General features: G+C 38.1%; 1 protein-coding gene and 1 non-coding gene across 2 annotated transcripts in view; both read left to right on the top strand.

The window, feature by feature from the left end:
* Positions 1–18453, top strand: part of LOC128579414 (ankyrin repeat domain-containing protein 36B-like) — a 171198-nt gene that overhangs the window by 7345 nt on the left and 145400 nt on the right. Inside the window, exon 4 of the mRNA XM_053581525.1 lies at positions 5240–5298. Within this exon, the coding sequence (XP_053437500.1) occupies positions 5240–5298 (59 nt within the window). The remainder of the gene's footprint in view (positions 1–5239; positions 5299–18453) is intronic.
* LOC128579430 (U6 spliceosomal RNA) lies at positions 748–854 on the top strand. The gene has a single exon (XR_008378147.1). It is a non-coding gene; the product is annotated as a U6 spliceosomal RNA (small nuclear RNA).

Below are 18453 nucleotides of genomic sequence, written 5' to 3' on the forward strand. Positions count from 1 at the left end.
AAAACCACCCTGAGATATCACCTAAACCCAGTGAGAATGGCCCACCTTATAAAGTCTCAAAACTACAGATGCTGGCATGGATGTGAAGAGAAGGGAACACTTTTGTACTGCTGGTGGGACTGCAAACTAGTACAACCTTTTTGGAAGGAAGTATGGAGATCCCTCAAAGAACTCAAACTAGACCTCCCATTTGATCCTGCAATCCCATTACTGGGCATCTGCCTAGAAGGAAAAAAACAAAACAAAAACAAAAACATCTATTTACTTTAAGGACACTTGTGCTAGACTGTTTATCACAGCTCAATTTGCAATTGCTAAAATGTGGAAACAGCCTAAATGCCCACCCACCTAGGAATGAATTAGCAAACTGTGGTATATGTATACCATAGACTACTATGCAACCACTAAAAAAGATGCAGACTTTACATCTTTTGTATTAACCTGGATGGAAGTGGAAGACATTATTCTTAGCAAAGCATCACAAGAATGGAAAAGCAAGAATTCTATGTACTCAATTCTAATATGGGAAAAATTAGTGACCTAGCACACAGTGTGGGGGTTGAGGATGGGGAGAACAGAGAAAGGAAGGGGGTAGGAATCACAGGGGGTGGTACACGTTTTGGAGGTGGAACACTATTATTGGAAGGTCTTTATCTGACAAAAGCAATCAATGTAACCAGGTTCTTTAAATCCTCAATGAAGCCCCCAAAATAAAAAAAAAAAAGTTACATACAAAAGTAGAACATTGTGCTTGCTTTGGCAGCACGTATAATAAAATTGAAACAATACAGAGAAGATTAGCATGACTCATGTGCAAAGGTCACATACAGTTTCTTGAGACATTCCATATTTTGTGTAGTTCTTGAATGGTGACTGAATTGTTTGACAAACTCTAATAGTATGAGTCAAAGCAAAATGGGCAGCACCGAATAGTGAAACTGTGATGTTCTCTAAAAAAAATTTTGTGTAAGATGATCTATGAAATGAGCATGGAGCTGAATAACACTTGGGATGTTGTGTGCAAAGTGTTGTTGATGTATTTCAGAAATGAGAAAGTATCAACATGGATCTCGCTCCTTCATGGAATTTAAAGAAGCAGGATTTTTTTGTTGTCTACATCAATTGGAGATGAGCATGGAGATTAAATACCATTCTAACAAAGATCTACTGGTTCAGAGTCTGACTAGGTACTAGGTAGAGAGAGAATAGTAGGAATCCAAACCAGGTCTTGACATCTATTAGTTTTCTACCATTATAATGGGGGACATTTACTTTATGTTATCTAATTTAGTGGGCTAATGTCTTACAAATAAATTTTGTTGAAAACTATGAAACAGCTGAGATGACCTTGTTACTGGATGAAGAGAGTTTGGCCACCTGTCACTGTCAGCCAATATGCAGAGATGGGGATAGATGCACCAAACTTTATTTGTCAGAAGTCCATCAATTGTGGAGAAGATGAGAGTGTTCTCTCCAAGACTGTCCTGTTCTTCTATTTCCAAAATCACATTTTTTTATTGTTGGGGATTTATTGAGGTTCTTCATTCAAAGAACCAGGTTACACTAATTGCATTTGTCAAGCAAAGTTCCTCTTATAAATGTGTTCCTCCCCCAAGAGGTGTGCCAAACACTGTGACCTCCCCTTCTTCCTTCTCTCCACTCCCCCATTCTCTGACCCCCCAACATGTACTAGGTTATCAATTGTCCTCATATCAAAATTGAGCACATTGGATTCTTGCTTCTCCATTCTTGTGATGCTTCACTAAGAAGGATGTATTCCATCTCCATCCAAATTAGTACAAAAGATGTATAGTGTTCATTTGATTTAGTAGCTGAATAGTATTCCACGGCACACATATACCACAACTTGTTAATCCACTCCTGGGTTGGGGGGCATTTAGGCTGTTTCTCCATTTTTTTTTTATTGTAAATTGAACTGCAATAAGCAGTCTACTGCAAGTGTCCTTATGGTAAAAGGATTTTTTTTTTTCTTCTGGGTAGGTACTCAGTAATGGGAGGATCAAATGGGAAGTCTAGTTTGAGTTCTTTGAGGGTTCTCCATACTTTCTCCTAAAAGGTTGTATTAGTTTGCAGTCCCAGCAGAAGTGTACAATAACTAAGAAAATGTCATGAAGGCTACATTGAATGGTTTGATGAGAATATTTCAGATTGTATATGAAACCAGCACATTGTACCTCTTGATTGAACTAATGTACACAGCTATGATGTAACAATAAAAAAAATAATAAAAACAAACAAACAAAAAAAGAAGTGTTCCCTGCTCTCCACATCCACACCAGCATCTGTAGCTTTGAGACTTTGTGATGTTGGCCATTCTCACTGGGGTTCAATGATATCTCAGGGTGGTTTTGATCTGCATTTCTCGAATAATTAGGTATGATGAGCATTTTTTCATATGTTTATTATTTTTCCATTCATCTGTCTTCTTTAGAGAAGGTTTTCTTCTTCTCTCTGGCCAATTGACAGAAGGGATTTTTGACTCTTTTTCTGTTGCTTAGTTTGAGTTCTCTGTAGATCCTAGTTATAAATCTGTTGTCTAATTCATAGTATGCAAGTAACTTTTCCCATTCTGATGACTGTCCATTAGCTTTGGTGGTTGTCCTATTAGCTGTACAGAAGCTATTGAGTTTAATTAAGTCCCATTTGTTTATTCTGCTGTTGCAGTTGCCACTGAAGTCTTCTTCATACAGTCTTTTCCCAGGCTGATACCTTGAAGTGTTTTACCAGTATTTTCTTTAAGGACTTTTATTGTTCTGTGCCTTAGATTCAGATCTCTTATCTATCGTGAATAAATTTTAGTGAGTGGTGAAAAGTGCAGATCCAGTTTCAAGTGTTTTATGTATGGTTATCCAGTTCTCCCAGCACCATTAACTGAATAGGGATTCTTTCCTCCAGTGTAGGTTCTTGTTTGGTTTATCAAAGATTAGGTGGCTGTAAGATGTTAGTTTCATTTCCTGGTTTTCTATTTGGTTCCAAAATGTCTATATGTCTATTTTTGTGCCAGTACCATGCTGTTTTGATCAATATGGCCTTGTAGTACAGCCTAATATATGGTAGACTGATTCACTCAGGTTTGTTTTTATTACTAAGGATGGCCTTAGCTAGACAGGATTTTTCCTGGTTCCATACAAAACAAAGAATTATTTTTTCCAAGTCTTGAAAGTATGATGTTGGTATTTTAATGGGGATTGCTTGAATCTGTAGAATGCTTTTGGAAGTACAGACATTTTAACAATGTTGATTTTCCCCAGCAATGAGCATGGTATGTTCTATCATTTGTTAATATCCTCTGCTATTCCTTTTCTTAGGGTTTTATAATTTTCTTTATAGAGATTCTTCACCTCTTTTGTGAGGTATATTCCTAGGTATTTCATTTTCTTTGAAACTACTGTGAGGGGAAGTGTGTCCTTGATTGTCTTCTTGTCTTGGCTGCTGTTATTGGTGTATACAAAGGCTACTGATTTGTGGAGATTAATTTTATATCCTGGGACCTTACTGTATTTTTTGATCACTTCCAGGAGTCTTGTGATTGAGTCTTTGGGGTTCTCTAAGTATAATATCATATCATCAGCAAAGAGGGAGAGTTTGACCTGCTCTGCCCCCATTTGGGTGTCCTTTATTTTCTTCTCTTGCCTGATTGTATCGGCTAGAACTTCCAGCACTATGTTGAATTAGTAGTGACGATAGAGGACAACCTTGTCTGGTTCCATTTCTAAGTGGAAAAGATTTCAGTTTTGCTCCATTGAGTATAATACTAGCTGTGAGTTTGTGGTAGATAGCTTTGATCAGTTTAAGAAATGTGCCAACTATACCTGTATTCTTCAGTGTTCTAATCAGAAAAGGATGCTGGGCTTTATCAAATGCTTTTTCTGCATGTATTGAGAGGATCAGGTCTTTGTTTTTGCTTCTTTTGATATGGTATATTCCAAAATCAGTTTTGTATGTAAATGTTAAAAGAAAGAATCATACCCTTATATTAAACAGCAGTAATAATACTTATTTTAAATAACAATAATCACCATAACCAATGATCTGTAACAAACAATAATTGACATAACCCATGATCCATATAACAACATTCCAATCCAGAAGTTAATCTCTTTAAATTGCCTTAAGCTATTCAAGATATACAATGTTAGGTTAAACCCATATTTACAAGACAACAAGGATGGGAGACATGAGGCAAAGGTCACATAGGACATACTCAGAGGTCACATAGGACCTAACCATCCAGACCATCTGTGTCATCTCAGCCCTAGCCTGACTAACTCCATCTTATTCTCGCTTTGTGTGCTATCAACCTGATTTATAAGCCACACAGTAGAAAACAACCAATATCCAAAAAAGTAGGACTTAATGAACATGTACTGGAAAATGCAACATTAGAATATTACAAAATGTGGGGCAGCACCCATAGCTCAGGGGGTAGGATGCCAGCCACATACACCAAGGCTGGCCGGTTGGATCCTACCCAGGCTAGCCAAAATGACAGTGACAACTGCAACAACAACAACAATAATAGTCGGACATTGTGGTGGGCACCTGTAGTCCCAACTACTTGGGAGGCTGAGGCAAGAGAATCACTTAAGCCCAAGAGTCTGAGGTTGCTGTGAGCTGTGACACCATGGCACTCTACCCAGGGTGACTTAGTGAGACTCTGTCTCAAAAAAAATAAATAAATAATAAAACAATTACAACCTGTGAAAAATGCAGATGGTATTTTATGTGGGATTCTATGACAGTTTCAATAATAAATTTTAGGAGCAATGTATTCCATTGTATTCCTGTTTCTCTGAGCATTTAAAAATTTTGTCTCAGTAAAGCATCATAATAACCTAGTTAAAGATGGTCATAAAATCCTTATTTTTAGAAAAAAAAATTAATCCTTAAAGAGGCATTTTTGGCACGAACAATTAGCTATTTGTTGTAGAGGTAGAACTTATTCTGAGTTCAGGAAGTTTTCCATTTTTTCAAGCTAATTCTAATTAATGTAATGAGCTGTACTTCCCTCAATTCATGAGTACTTCACCTTGCTTTTTTTCTTTATTCTTTAGAAGCTGTATAATAAATTCATAGAGCTTACAAATTTGATCTGTATGGGATAACATTCTGATGTCAGCTCTTATGTTTTCTGAAAAAGTCTAATAATTTAATATATGTGGTAAATATATTTCACATCAGTATTAAAACTATAATTCTATTTATTCTTTATGCATAGCATTCAACAGAAAATTTTGGAATACAAGGCAAAAATTAAACCTATAACTCCTGCACAAGGTAAGACTTCTGGTAGTGAATTACTCTGGGTTGACCTATTATAGTAAGAGTAGTAAGTTCTGAACACAAAGGAGCAGTTACCAAAAAAATTGTAAATTTTATGTATTTTTTCTTCATTTGTTCCTTCCAGGCCTACAGTTCAGAATTGTTTATTAAGTCAGTTGCAGATAACTTAGAATCCAATATAATATTGTCCGAAAACAATTCATTTAATTAGTTATGGCCTCTAAAATCTTATATGAGATTTTTGTATAAATGAGAAAATAGATGTGCAAGTTGGAATGTTCAAAATGTCCTCCATCATCACATTGTAATGAGTTGAACTTGTTAATAAAATAAATCCTCCATTTACTTTTTGTAATAAGGGATTTACATTCATTTAAAGAATATTAATTACTGTTTACCCTAAAAAAAATGTGTGGTTTGTAGTCAAACATTTACATACCACATTTTTTGGGGGGAGACAGGATCTTCCTCTGTTGGCCAGGGATGCATCAACCATAGCTCACTGCAACTTCAGACTCCTGGGCTCCAGTAGTCCTCCTGCCTCAGCCTCCTGAGTAGCTGGGAATACAGACATATACTACCATGCCCAGCTAATTTTTAAAATTTTTATAGAGTTGGAGTCTTGTTTTCTTGTTCAGGTTGGTCTCAAACTCCTGGTTTCAAGCAATCCCCCCATCCTTTCAAAGTGCTAGGATTATCCACCTATGTATAATGTTTGGCTCCCTACAAACTATTAATAGCCTATGTTGACTGAAAACCTTAGTGAATGAAACAATCAATTACCACATATTTTTGTGTGTGTTATCTACCTGATTCTCACAATAAAGAAAGAATCTTGTATTCTTACAATAAAGATAGAGGAAGGAATTCATTAAGAACAAAGAAAGAATTGAAAAGTATATTTACTGTTCATTAAGTGGAAGTGAATCATTGTAGAGGACTTCCACCTCCTGGTCTTCACATGGGCTGAGGAGGAGGGAGGGGAGAGATTGGTTTTGCTGTCTGCAGGTGGCAGAGGTGAAAGAAAATCTGCACGTAAGTGGATGCTGCAGGCAACACCCCTGTTGTTTAAAGGCTAACTGTATTACATAGTGCAATCTGTCTCTAAAAACATACTGTCTTTAAACCTGGGAACTCAACAATAAACAATACCTCTGTGGTACCATGAATAGGCATAAAACTACGAAACATATCCAGTGTGGGCTAACACCAATAAGTGAATATTTCTTAATGGTATCTTCTGAGTAGGCGAGTCAGAAGGGCAGTCCCTGTTGAGAAGCACAAGTTATATATTCTTATACCAACAAGACCTTATTATTATTGACTTCATTAACCAAAAATTGTAATTGAATAAGATACATTTACCTGGTTAGAATAAGGTGTGTTCTTCTGTGTGCTAGGTAACTATCATGGTAACCATAATTGTGGTAGAAGAAGATACTGTTACCATTCGCTACAGGTTTTGCCTCATAAATATTCCAAATGCCCAACTCTGAGTAAACAAAGTATAATAAAAGTACAAAAATGTTTCATAGTAACAAAAGTGCTATTAGGCTACCTCAATGTGACATATATATACAATCTGAAATATAATGTTGTGTATCTTTCTAAAAGAATTTCTGTATCAGGTTTCTCAAGTTGTGGAAAAAAAAGATGGAGTAGACTGGGCTCAGTAGCTCATGCCTGTAATCCTAGCACTCTGGGAGCCTGAGGCAGGCAGAATGAGTGAGTTCAGAAGTTCAAGACCAGCCTGAGCAAAAGCAAGACCCCATATCTACTAAAAATAGGAAAACTAGCTGGGTGTTGTGGTGGGTGCTTATAGTCCCAGCTATTCAGGAGGCTGAGGTAATAGGGGGAATGGAGAAAGGGAAGGGGGGAGGTGGGGAGAAGGAGGGGGCTTGGTGGGATTACACCTGCCGTGCATCTTACAAGGGTATATGTGAAACTTAGTAAATGTAGAATGTAAATGTCTTAATACAATAACTAAGAAAATGCCAGGAAGGCTATGTTAACCAGTGTGATGAAAATGTGTGAAATGGTCTATAAAACCAGTATATGGTGCCCCATGATTGCATTAATGTACACAGCTATAATTTAATAACAAAAAAAAATTAAAAAAAAGGATGGATTGAACCCAAGCATTTGAGGTTGCTGTGAGCTACAACACCATGGCACTCTACCCATGGTAACAGAGTGAGACACTGTCTCAGAGAAAACAAATGGAATAGACAGTTTTGGCCTGTAAGGTGCTCCAAATAGATCATTTCCTATTTAATTCCTGAGGTTGATGAACAGAATTGTTAAGGAAATAATCTTTATTCCTTTGCCCATTTAACAAATAACTATTAAGTGTTTTTTATGTACTAAGCATTTTGCTAGTGTTATAGAAGACAAATATTTTAAAAAATACTATCAGAAGCTAGTTGAAGTTTTTTTTGTTGTTGTTGTTTGTTTGTTTCGAGACAGAGTCTCCCTAAGTCACCTTGGGTAGAGTTCCGTAGCATCACAGCTCACAGCAACCTCCAATTCTTGTGCTTAAGCGATTCTCTTGCCTCAGCCTCCCAAGTAGCTGGGACTACAGGCACCCACGACAATGCCCGGCTATTTCTTTGTTGCAGGTGTCATTGTGTAGCTGAGTTTGAACCCACCAGCGTCTGTGCATATGGCTGGCACCATAACCACTATGCTGTAGTGCCAAGTCAAGAACTAGTTATTATCATTGTCATTTTAATTATTTGCTACTATCTTCAGTGTTTACTGTGTGTGAGCACATGCTTATATCATTCCTTATGTATTTATTATGTTATGTTTATGCCAGCCACCTTAAGTCCATGCAAAGAAATTAAAGCTTTAAGGGAATGAATAGGATATAAGGTAAGCAGGTAGAGTGAACAGCAGTCTTCCAGTGAAAGAGGCAAAATAATGATGCTTGTAGAAGGAATATCTAACCAGATTACATATTTGTCAGAAGGAAGAGGAAGTGTAAAATCTGATGTTCATAAATGGCCTTGCAGGATTTCTCAGAGGTTCAGTTATGCTGGGAATGAGGTGAATACCTGGCTCACACATGCTCATTAAAACCTTTTTATTAGTATAGAAATGAGTAGGTCTTATTCTGTAGGTCATGGGCATTTTTTAAAAAATCATTGCTGTGTACATTAATGCCATTATGGGGTACAATGTGCTGGTTTTATATACCATTTGAAATATTTTCTTTTTTTGTTTTATTGTTGGGGATTCATTGAGGGTACAATAAGCCAGGTTACACTGATTGCAATTGTTAGGTAAAGTCCCTGTTGGAATCATGTCTTGCCCCCATAAAGTGTGACACACACCAAGGCCCCACCCCCTCCCTCCTTCCCTCTTTCTGTTTCCCCCCCATAACCATAATTGTCATTAATTGTCCTCATATCAAAATTGAGTACATATGATTCATGCTTCTCCATTCTTGTGATACTTTACTAAGAATAATGTTTTCCACGTCCATCCAGGTTAATACAAAGGATGTAAAGTCTCCATTTTTTTTAATGGCTGAATAGTATTCCATGGTATACATATACCACAGCTTGTTAATCCATTCCTGGGTTGGTGGGCATTTAGGCTGTTTCCACATTTTGGTGATTGTAAATTGAGCTGCAATAAACAGTCTAGTACAAGTGTCCTTATGATAAAAGGACTTTTTTCCTTCTGGGTAGATGCCCAGTAATGGGATTGCAGGATCAAATGGGAGGTCTAGCTTGAGTGCTTTGAGGTTTCTCCATACTTCCTTCCAGAAAGGTTGTCCTAGTTTGCAGTCCCACCAGCAGTGTAAAAGTGCTCCCTTCTCTCCACATCCACGCCAGCACCTGCAGTTTTGAGAATTTTGTGATGTGGGCCATTCTCACTGGGGTTAGATGATATCTCAGGGTTGTTTTGATTTGCATTTCTCTAATATATAGAGATGATGAACATTTTTTCATGTGTTTGTTAGCCATTCGTCTGTCGTCTTTAGAGAAACTTCTATTCATGTCTCTTGCCCATTGATATATGGGATTGTTGGCTTTTTTCATGTGGATTAATTTGAGTTCTCTATAGATCTTAGTTATCAAGCTTTTGTCTGATTGAAAATATGCAAATATCCTTCCCATTGTGTAGGTTGTCTCTTTGCTTTGGTTATTGTCCATTTGAAATATTTTCATCAGACTGGTTAACATAGCCTTTAGCTCATTTTCTTAATTGTGTTAATACATTTATACTCTACACTTAGTAAATTTAACATGTACCCTTGTAAAATGCACCGTAGTTGTGTTCCCACCAATTACCCTCCCTCCATCCATGCTGAAGATGACCTAACCAATGGTGGCTACAACCACAGAAAACAGAGTTGTTTTTTTTTTTGGGGGGGTCAGTGCACATCCTCAGCATCCCCCTTGTTGTCCCTCTTTCTGCTGTGCTGTTGCTTGTGTTTTGTTCATGTCTCCTTTTGTGGTTGCCTAATTAGCAGTAACTCCAAACATTGTGTTCCCGTAAGGTGATGTCTCATGGTTGGAAGGCCTGCTTTTCTTATGTTTCAGTTAAATGGAGAGAAAACTCACATGCTTGCAGGGGACTTCCTGTTAGATTTTGTTGGCTGGGGTACATCATATGCTCATCCCTAAACCAGTCACTGGGAAAGCAGATTAGCTTAGAATAATTATTTCTGGTTTTGGAGCCTGGGAAGGGTTTTGGGTTGATAAATATCCAAATAGGATTGTGTTCCTCTAGCAAGAGGGAACATGGAATGGCTATTAGGTATGGAGCCAGTAAAGTTTGCTGTAGGGATTCATTGGTGAATTTTGAGCAAGGAAGTCACAGGTCAGATTTGAGTATTAGAGAGCTCTGTTTATGGGTAAAGCAGGGACTTGCAAAGTTTTTATTCAAAGGGCCACACAGTAAATATTTTAGCTCAGCTGGTTATCTCTGTCACATCTACTCAACCCTGTCATGGTTCTGTGAAAGCAGTCATCAATAATATGTAAGCAAATAGATATGAATTTATTCCAATAAATGTTACTTATAAAGGCATGCCAGGATGAATTTTTATATGTTGTCTGTAGTTTTCTGAGGCCTCTTGTAGGGGATAGGAGGAAGGTAACCACATGAAGCGATTAGGAGACAAAGGAAGCTTTTTTGGTAGTCAAAACCACAGTTACCTTGGCACCAATTCTTGCTCTCAATCTATTATGAGGTTTTACCCATCTATGGTAAAATATAGAAAAATAGGGAGCTTAGTTGTTTTTTTTTTTATTTTAAGTGTTGGTCTTTTTCTTGGCATTATGACTTTTTTATTTGTTTGTCTTAAAGTATTTTTTTCATTTATGAAATAACAATGATAGTTGGTAGTTTGTTTTCCCTATGAGAATGATGCATTGAGAGCACACGCTAAACTAGGAATTATCAATGTATTTTAATGTATTAATATTTAACCCTGCAGCATTAGTAGAAATATGCAGAAGAAGAAAAGACATATAGTCAACATGATTTAGTGATTATTGAATGTGAAACTCTTAGGGGGCAGAGAGATATCTCAGATAATCCATAGATTTCCATGTTGTACCCAAATTATTCAAGAGAATTTTTGAGTAAAACATCCATGGTATCACCAGAGATCCAGACATCTAGATACAAGATGGTCATCAAACTCTGGAAAGTCTCATAGCATATGCTACATCTCTGAGACACATGATAATCAACTTGGCCAAAGTCAAAATGAAGGAGAAAATTCTACAGGCGTAATCTATAACTGACCTGCAAAGGAAAAGCCATCAGACTAACAACTTACTTATCAGCAGAAATCTTATGAACCAGAGGGATGGAGTCTTCTCTTTAATCTTTTTAAACAGAACAACTACCAGCCTAGAATCTGGTATCTTGAAAAACTAGGTTTCATATTTGATGTAGAAATTAAGCTTTTCCAGACAAGCATGGGGGGAATTTGTTACGACCAGACCTGCCTTGCAGAAAGTAGTCAAAACTGCATTATACATGAATCAGCACAATTGATAGCCACCAATGTAAAATCACCCAAAAAAGTAAAGCTCACAACTCTTATAGAACAATAGCACAAAAGGGCAAAAAAGGTACAAGGTTTTACCCAACACTATGAACAGAAGAGCATCCTACATATCAATTGTATCTCTTAATGGTTTAAATGCACCACTCACAAGGTGTAGTCTGACTGAATGGATAAGGAAACACAATCCAAGTATCTATTTTCTCCAGGAAACATATTGGAGCCACTGAGGATGCATACAGATACAATGTGAAAGTGTGGTAAAAAGTATTCCACACAAATTGAAACCAAAAGAGAGCCGGCATAGCCATTCTCAAATCAGATAAAACAGATTTTAAATTAGCAAAGGTAAAGAAAGCCAAAGAGGGTTATTTTAAAATGGTAAAGGGAGAACTTCAACAAGAAATTACAACAATCCTGAATACAGTAGAACCTCAGTGACTTGAGCAGAACACCCAAGGGACTGTAAAAAACCGGTCAAGAACTAGACCTGCTGTACTGACATGTACATGTGGTGCATGTCCAGTCTATGAAAATTAAGTCAACTTAAGGAGGGTCAGTGTATGGAGTTGGTCAACTCTGATGGTTCTACTGTATGTATGCACCTCAAATAGCAGCTTCCAGATAAATAAAGCAGACCTGCCATTGGATACTGCAATTCCTCTACTAGGAGTGTATCCAAAAGACCAAAGTAATTTTGCAAGTTACTTTGCAAAAAAGATATTTGCACCTGATTATTCATTGCAGCTCAATTTATAAAAGCCAAGTCATGGAAGAAGCCCAAGTGCCCATCGACCCATGAATGGATTAATAAACTGTGGTATATGTATATCATGGAATATTATGCAGCCTTAAAAAAGATGAAGCCTTTACCTCTTTTGTGTTTATATGGAGGGATCCAGAACATATTCTCCTGAGTAAAATGTCTCAAGAATGGAGGAAAAAGTATCCAGTGTACTCAGTACTTCTATGAAACCTACTTATATTTACTCACACTTTCTTTTAGATGGATAAAGGACTTAAATTTAAGGCATGAAACAATAAAAATTCTCAAAGAAAGCATAGGAAAAACACTGGAAGATATTGGCCTGGGGAAAGACTTCGTGAAGAAGACTGCCATGGCAATTGCAACCACAACAAAAATAAACAAATGGGACTTCATTAAACTGAAAAGCTTCTGTACAGCTAAGGAGACAACAACCAAAGCAAAGAGACAATGTACACAATGGGAAAGGATATTTGCATATTTTCAATCAGACAAAAGCTTGATAACTAAGATCTATAGAGAACTCAAATTAATCCACATGAAAAAAGCCAACAATCCCATATATCAATGGGCAAGAGGCATGAACAGAAACTTCTCTAAAGATGACAGATGAATGGCTAACAAACATGTGAAAAAATGTTCATCATCTCTGTATATTAGAGAAATGCAAATCAAAACAACCCTGAGATACCATCTAAGCTCAGTGATAATGGCCCACATCACAAAATCTCAAAACTGCAGATGCTGGCATGGATGTGGAGAGAAGGGAACACTTTTACACTGCTGGTGGGACTGCAAACTAGTACAACCTTTCTTGAAGGAAGTATGGAGAAACCTCAAAGCACTCAAGCTAGACCTCCCATTTGATCCTGCAATCCCATTACTGGGCATCTACCCAGAAGGAAAAAAGTCCTTTTATCATAAGGACACTTGTACTAGACTGTTTATTGCAGCTCAATTTACAATCGCCAAAATGTGGAAACAGCCTAAATGCCCACCAACCCAGGAATGGATTAACAAGCTGTGATATATGTATACCATGGAATAGTATACAGCTATTAAAAATAATGGAGACTTTACATCCTTTGAATTAACCTGGATGAAAGGGGAAGGCATTATTCTTAGTAAAGCATCACAAGAATGGAGAAGCATGAATCCTATGTACTCAATTTTGATATGAGGACAATTAATGACAAGGTTATGGGATGGGGGAGGAAAAGCAGAAAGAGGGAAGGAGGAAGGGGGGTGGGGCCTTGGTGTGTGCCACACTTTCTGGGGGAAGACACGATGTCAAAAGGGACTTTACCTAACAAATGCAATCAGTGTAACCTGGCTTATTGTACCTTCAATGCATCCCCAACAATAAAAAAAAAAAAAAAGAAAATGTTTTGACTTCAATTTAGCTAAAATTGTACACTGCATTTAAAAAGCTGTTTTATAACACAGTAAAACTGTGTTATAGTAAGTGAAGTCTGTCTTTGTCTTAATTAGCTTTTAACTAGTGTATTTCAATATTAATATGAAGTCAATACAGAGTTAGTGGTATGGTATGGTATGTTATGAACAAAAGAGATAGGGCTATTTTTAAAAGGAATTCTCAAGTAACCAGAAACTACATTTATCTGGAATATACCATCCCCATGGGTTCCAGAAAGCAGGAAGATTACTGTGGCAGGATTGTGTTTACTGGGGCCTTTTAACACCTAACTGTCAGAGATAGACAGATCATAAAAGCAGAGTATAAATAAATGCAGACTGTAAATAAAATGGGCCTAACAACATTTTCAGAACATTCTACCTCAAAACTATTGAATAAGAGATTCTTCTCTGCAGCGCATGAGATATTCTCTGAGATTGATCATGCCTTAGGCTACAAAAAGGCCTCAAGAAGTTAAAAAAAAAATGAAATCATACTATGCATCTTCTCAGACCACAGTGGAATGCAACTAGAAGTGAAAGTCACAGAAATTAAACAACCTGCTGCTGAATGATTATTGAGTCAAAAATAAAATTAGGATGGAAATCAAGAAATAATTTGAAAAACAGGGAAACATAGGTCATTCCCTGTAGCCACTGCCAGCTGCCCCTGTACCTGCTGCTTGGACACCGTCTTGGGTGGCATCTCTGATGGGTGGGAGCGAGGCACTGATGACTACGTGGAACAGCAGCACCCTGGCTTGACCATGGGGCTGTCCCGTGGCACCTGGATGCTCTGAGAACATTTCCATTTTGATCTGAGGATGCACAGTGGGATTCTAAAAACACAAGATTTTACTCCCAGGGACATTTGGGACCAAAATATGTATGAGGTTTCTTCTTCTGAAGGGAATAATGCCTTCTATGTTGGGATTTTGGGGAAACCCCAAAAGTAGCGAAAAGCTTCTTCTGTCACTCCATTTTATGCAGTCAGATGTCGTGACAGCAGAGTCATTGTGAAGATCCTCACTTCCATGGGGACAGGATCTGACTGTGCTAGCATGACTGAAATACAATTGGTGCAGAGTGTCATGTACCTCTAGAGAGGATTATCTATGCAAATCCCTGTAACCAAGTTTCTACAATTAAGTGTGCTGCCAATAATGGAGTCCAGATGATGATTTTGGACAGCACAGTCAAGCTGATGAAAGTTGCCAAAACACAACCAAAGCCAAAGTTGGCTTTGCTGGTTGCCACTGATGGTTCCATGGCAGCCTGTTGACGCTGCTAAATTTGGTGCCATGCTCAAAACCAGAAGATTTCTTGTGGAATAAGAAAAAGCACTAAATATTAATGTTATCAGCATTATCTTCCATGTAGGAAATGGCTGTAATGATCCTGAGCCCTTCATGCAGGTGGTCTCTGGTGTCTGCTGTGTCTTTAACATAGGAGCCAAGGTTGGTTTCAGCATGTACTGCTTCATATTGATGGTGGTTTGCCTGAATGTGAGGATGTGAAGCTGAAAGTGGAAGAGATCATCAGTGTAATCAGCCCAGTGTTGCACAAGTGTTTTGCATCAGACCCTGGAGTGAAAATCGTAGCTGAGCCAGGCAGATAGTATGTTGCATCACCTTTCATGCTTGCAGTTAATATTGTTGCCAAAAAAGTCATGTTGAAGGAACAGATAGGCTCTGATGATGATGATGATGAGTGCAGTGAATAAGTCTGTCTGTGTTATGTGAAGACGGGGTGTAGGGGTCATTTGGTAACATCCTAATGATTATGTGCATGTAAAGCCTCTTCCGCACAAGAGTCCTAAATCAGATGAGAAGTAGTATTCATCCATCTACTTCTGGGGATGAGTATGTGATAGCCTTGATAAGATTGTTGAGTGCCGTGACCTGCCTGAAATGCATGTGTGTTTCTGGATGCTCCTTGAAATCCTGGCTACTTACACTGTAGCTGCTGCTTCTACTCGACCGTCTACTATATGATGTCAGGACTGATATGGCAACTGAACAAATCCAGAACCCTGACGTCCTACCTGAAGTAGAAGAGAGGGATGTCAGCATTCTGTCTGTGTCTTGTACTTGGGAAAGTGAAATGAAAGGTCACCCAGCAGTGTGTCCTTCAGCCATTAATAATGTGCAGACATCATTCTGTAGCTGTTAACTGTGAGTTTAGCTGGCATTAGGAATTTTGTGGTACACTTAACTGAATCACTACTAGTTTTGAAATGTTTTTGTAAAAGTAGGGTTGGCACAGATGAAGCAATTCAGAGGATTAGGATATGGGGTTACCTTTATCTGTGTTCCTATAGAAAAAGTTTAAATATTTGTTTTATATGGACTTTTGTTCACATTTCAGACATGCTATGAAAGAGTGCCCTTCAGCTGCTGAGCCAGCATTTAGAGCTTGTACAATAGCAGAATGCACCAAAAGCTTGGTGTTGTGATCTACTTTAAAAAAAATTGTGAAATAAGGAAAAAACAAGGGGACACAAGCTTTTATAATCTATGGGACTCAGCCATAGCATTCTTTGGTGGGAAATCAATAACCTTAAAAGCCTAAATCAAAAAGACAGAATGATCACAATTTAATAGCCTGACCTTAAAACTGGGCATAAGGACGGAATAAGAAGTTTTTAGGTCAATAAAGAGGAGGTTACCAGGTATTGCCTTTACTATTCAACATAGTGCTGTTTCTAGCCAATACAATCAGGCAAGAGAAGGAAATAAAGAACATCCCAATGGGAGCAGAGGAGGTCCAAGTCTCCCTCTTTGCTGACGATATGATCTTTTACTTAGAGCACCTCAAAGGTCAACCACAAGACTCCTGAAAGTGATCCAAAAATACAGTAATGTCTCAGGATATAAAACCAATATCCACAAGTCAGTAGCCTTTATGTATGCCAGTAACAGCCAAGGTGCGAGGCTAATTAAGGACAGAACCCCCTTCACCATAGCTGCAAAGAAAATGAAATACCTAGGAATATACCTAACAAAAGAGGTGAAGGACCTCTATAAAGGAAATTTCAAAACCCTAAGGAACGAAATAGCAGAGGATATTAACAAATGAAAGAACATATCATGCTCATGGCTGGGAAAAATCAACATTGTTGAAATGTCCATACTTCCCAAAGGAGTCTACAGATTCAATGCCATCCCTATTAAAATACCAACATCATACTTTCAAGACTTAGAAAAATAATTCTTTGTTTTGTATGGAACCAGAAAAATCCCCATATATCTAAGGCACCTCTTAGTAGTAAAAGCAAAGCTTGGGGCATCAGCATACCAGACTTTAGGCTGTACTACAAGGCCATAGTGTTCAAAACAGCATGGTACTGGCACAAAAATAGAGACATAGACATTTGGAACCGAGTTGAATACCAGGAAATGAAACTAACATCTTAAAGCCACCTAGTCTTTGATAAACCAAACAAGAACATACACTGAGGGAAAGAATCCCTATTCAATAAATGGTGTTGGGAGAACTGGATAAGGACCTGTAAAAGACCGAAACTGGAACCACACCCTTCTCGACTCACAAAAATTGATTTAAGATGGATAATAGACCTAAATTTAAGGCACAAAACGATAAAAATCCACAAAGAAATTATAGGAAAAACACTTGAAGTTATTGTCCTGGGGAAAGACTGTATGAAGAAGACTTCTGTAGCGATTGCAACAACAACAAAGATAAACAAATGGGAGTTAATTCATCTGAAAAGCTAAGGAGACGACAACCAAAGCAAATAGACAACCTACACAATGGGAAAGGATATTTGCATTTTTTGAATCAGACCAAAGCTTGATAACTAGGATCTATAGAGGACAAAGGGAAGCCACAAGTCAGTCTGCTCCCTCCCCTGCTCAGTGTAGACCTGGTGTAGACCAGTGTGGGTGCACCTCAGAATTAAGGGTGCTTCCCCACAGTGCCTGTTTTCTGTTGCATGGGTTCTGCACAGACTCCAAGCGGTATCCCATCTGTGCAGATAAGAGGTCTGTGAGGGTGTTGGGTGCCATCGTGCAGTTCAGGCCATGCTGTGCTGACATGGTTCTTTCATAATCTAATCTACTCTTCCCATCACATTCTCTAATCTTCTTAATGTGTCACCTATCACCTTTCCCCCCCACAATGAGTGTACCCTGTTCCTTCTCTGTGATTTCACAATGTGGCTTCAGAGACAAGTGATCCGTATGAAGGCAGCTACCTGCAACTCCACTTTCCCCGTGAGTGGCACATTTGTAGTCTGTCTCTAGTCTGCCCTGCAAATGTTTTCTCCTATATACACATATCTATGATAGTTTATAAATTAGGCACAGTAATAGATCAACTAAAATAACTAATAATAAACGAATAATTTTAACAACGTGCTATACTGTAAGTGACGTGAATGTCATCTCTCAAAACAGTTTATCATACTGTCCTCACCCTACTTCTCCTTGCGATGACAGGGGCAGATACAGTGAACGCGACTGGATGAGGGAGGTGGGTGAGGCAGGCACTGTGATGCAGTTTGGGCTGCTGTTTATGTTCCAACTGCATATTAGAAGGAGGAGATCATCTCCTTCCAGTGATCCTGGATCACCCAGCTGAGGGCTGAATGTGAGGACAGAGCATATCAATGGCTAAGGGAGAATTGGGGGTACAGCACAGACAGTGTGGTTATACCAGAAGAAGGATGATTGACATCCTGGGCAAAATGGAGCAGAATGGTTTGAGGTTTTTTATCACACTACTCAGAAGAGTACATAATTTAAAACTTATAAATTGTTTATTTCTGGAGTTTTCAATTTAAGACTTAGACACCATTTTGACTATATGTATTGAAACCACAGGACACAAAGCCAAAAATGTGATACTTGATCTTGCACCCCATTTCCTGGCATACAACTTCTAAAATCCTTAGGATCTCCAAAAGAGATAGCTT

The sequence above is a fragment of the Nycticebus coucang genome, unplaced genomic scaffold (genome assembly GCF_027406575.1).
Source record: "Nycticebus coucang isolate mNycCou1 unplaced genomic scaffold, mNycCou1.pri scaffold_53, whole genome shotgun sequence".
Taxonomy (NCBI): domain Eukaryota; kingdom Metazoa; phylum Chordata; class Mammalia; order Primates; family Lorisidae; genus Nycticebus; species Nycticebus coucang.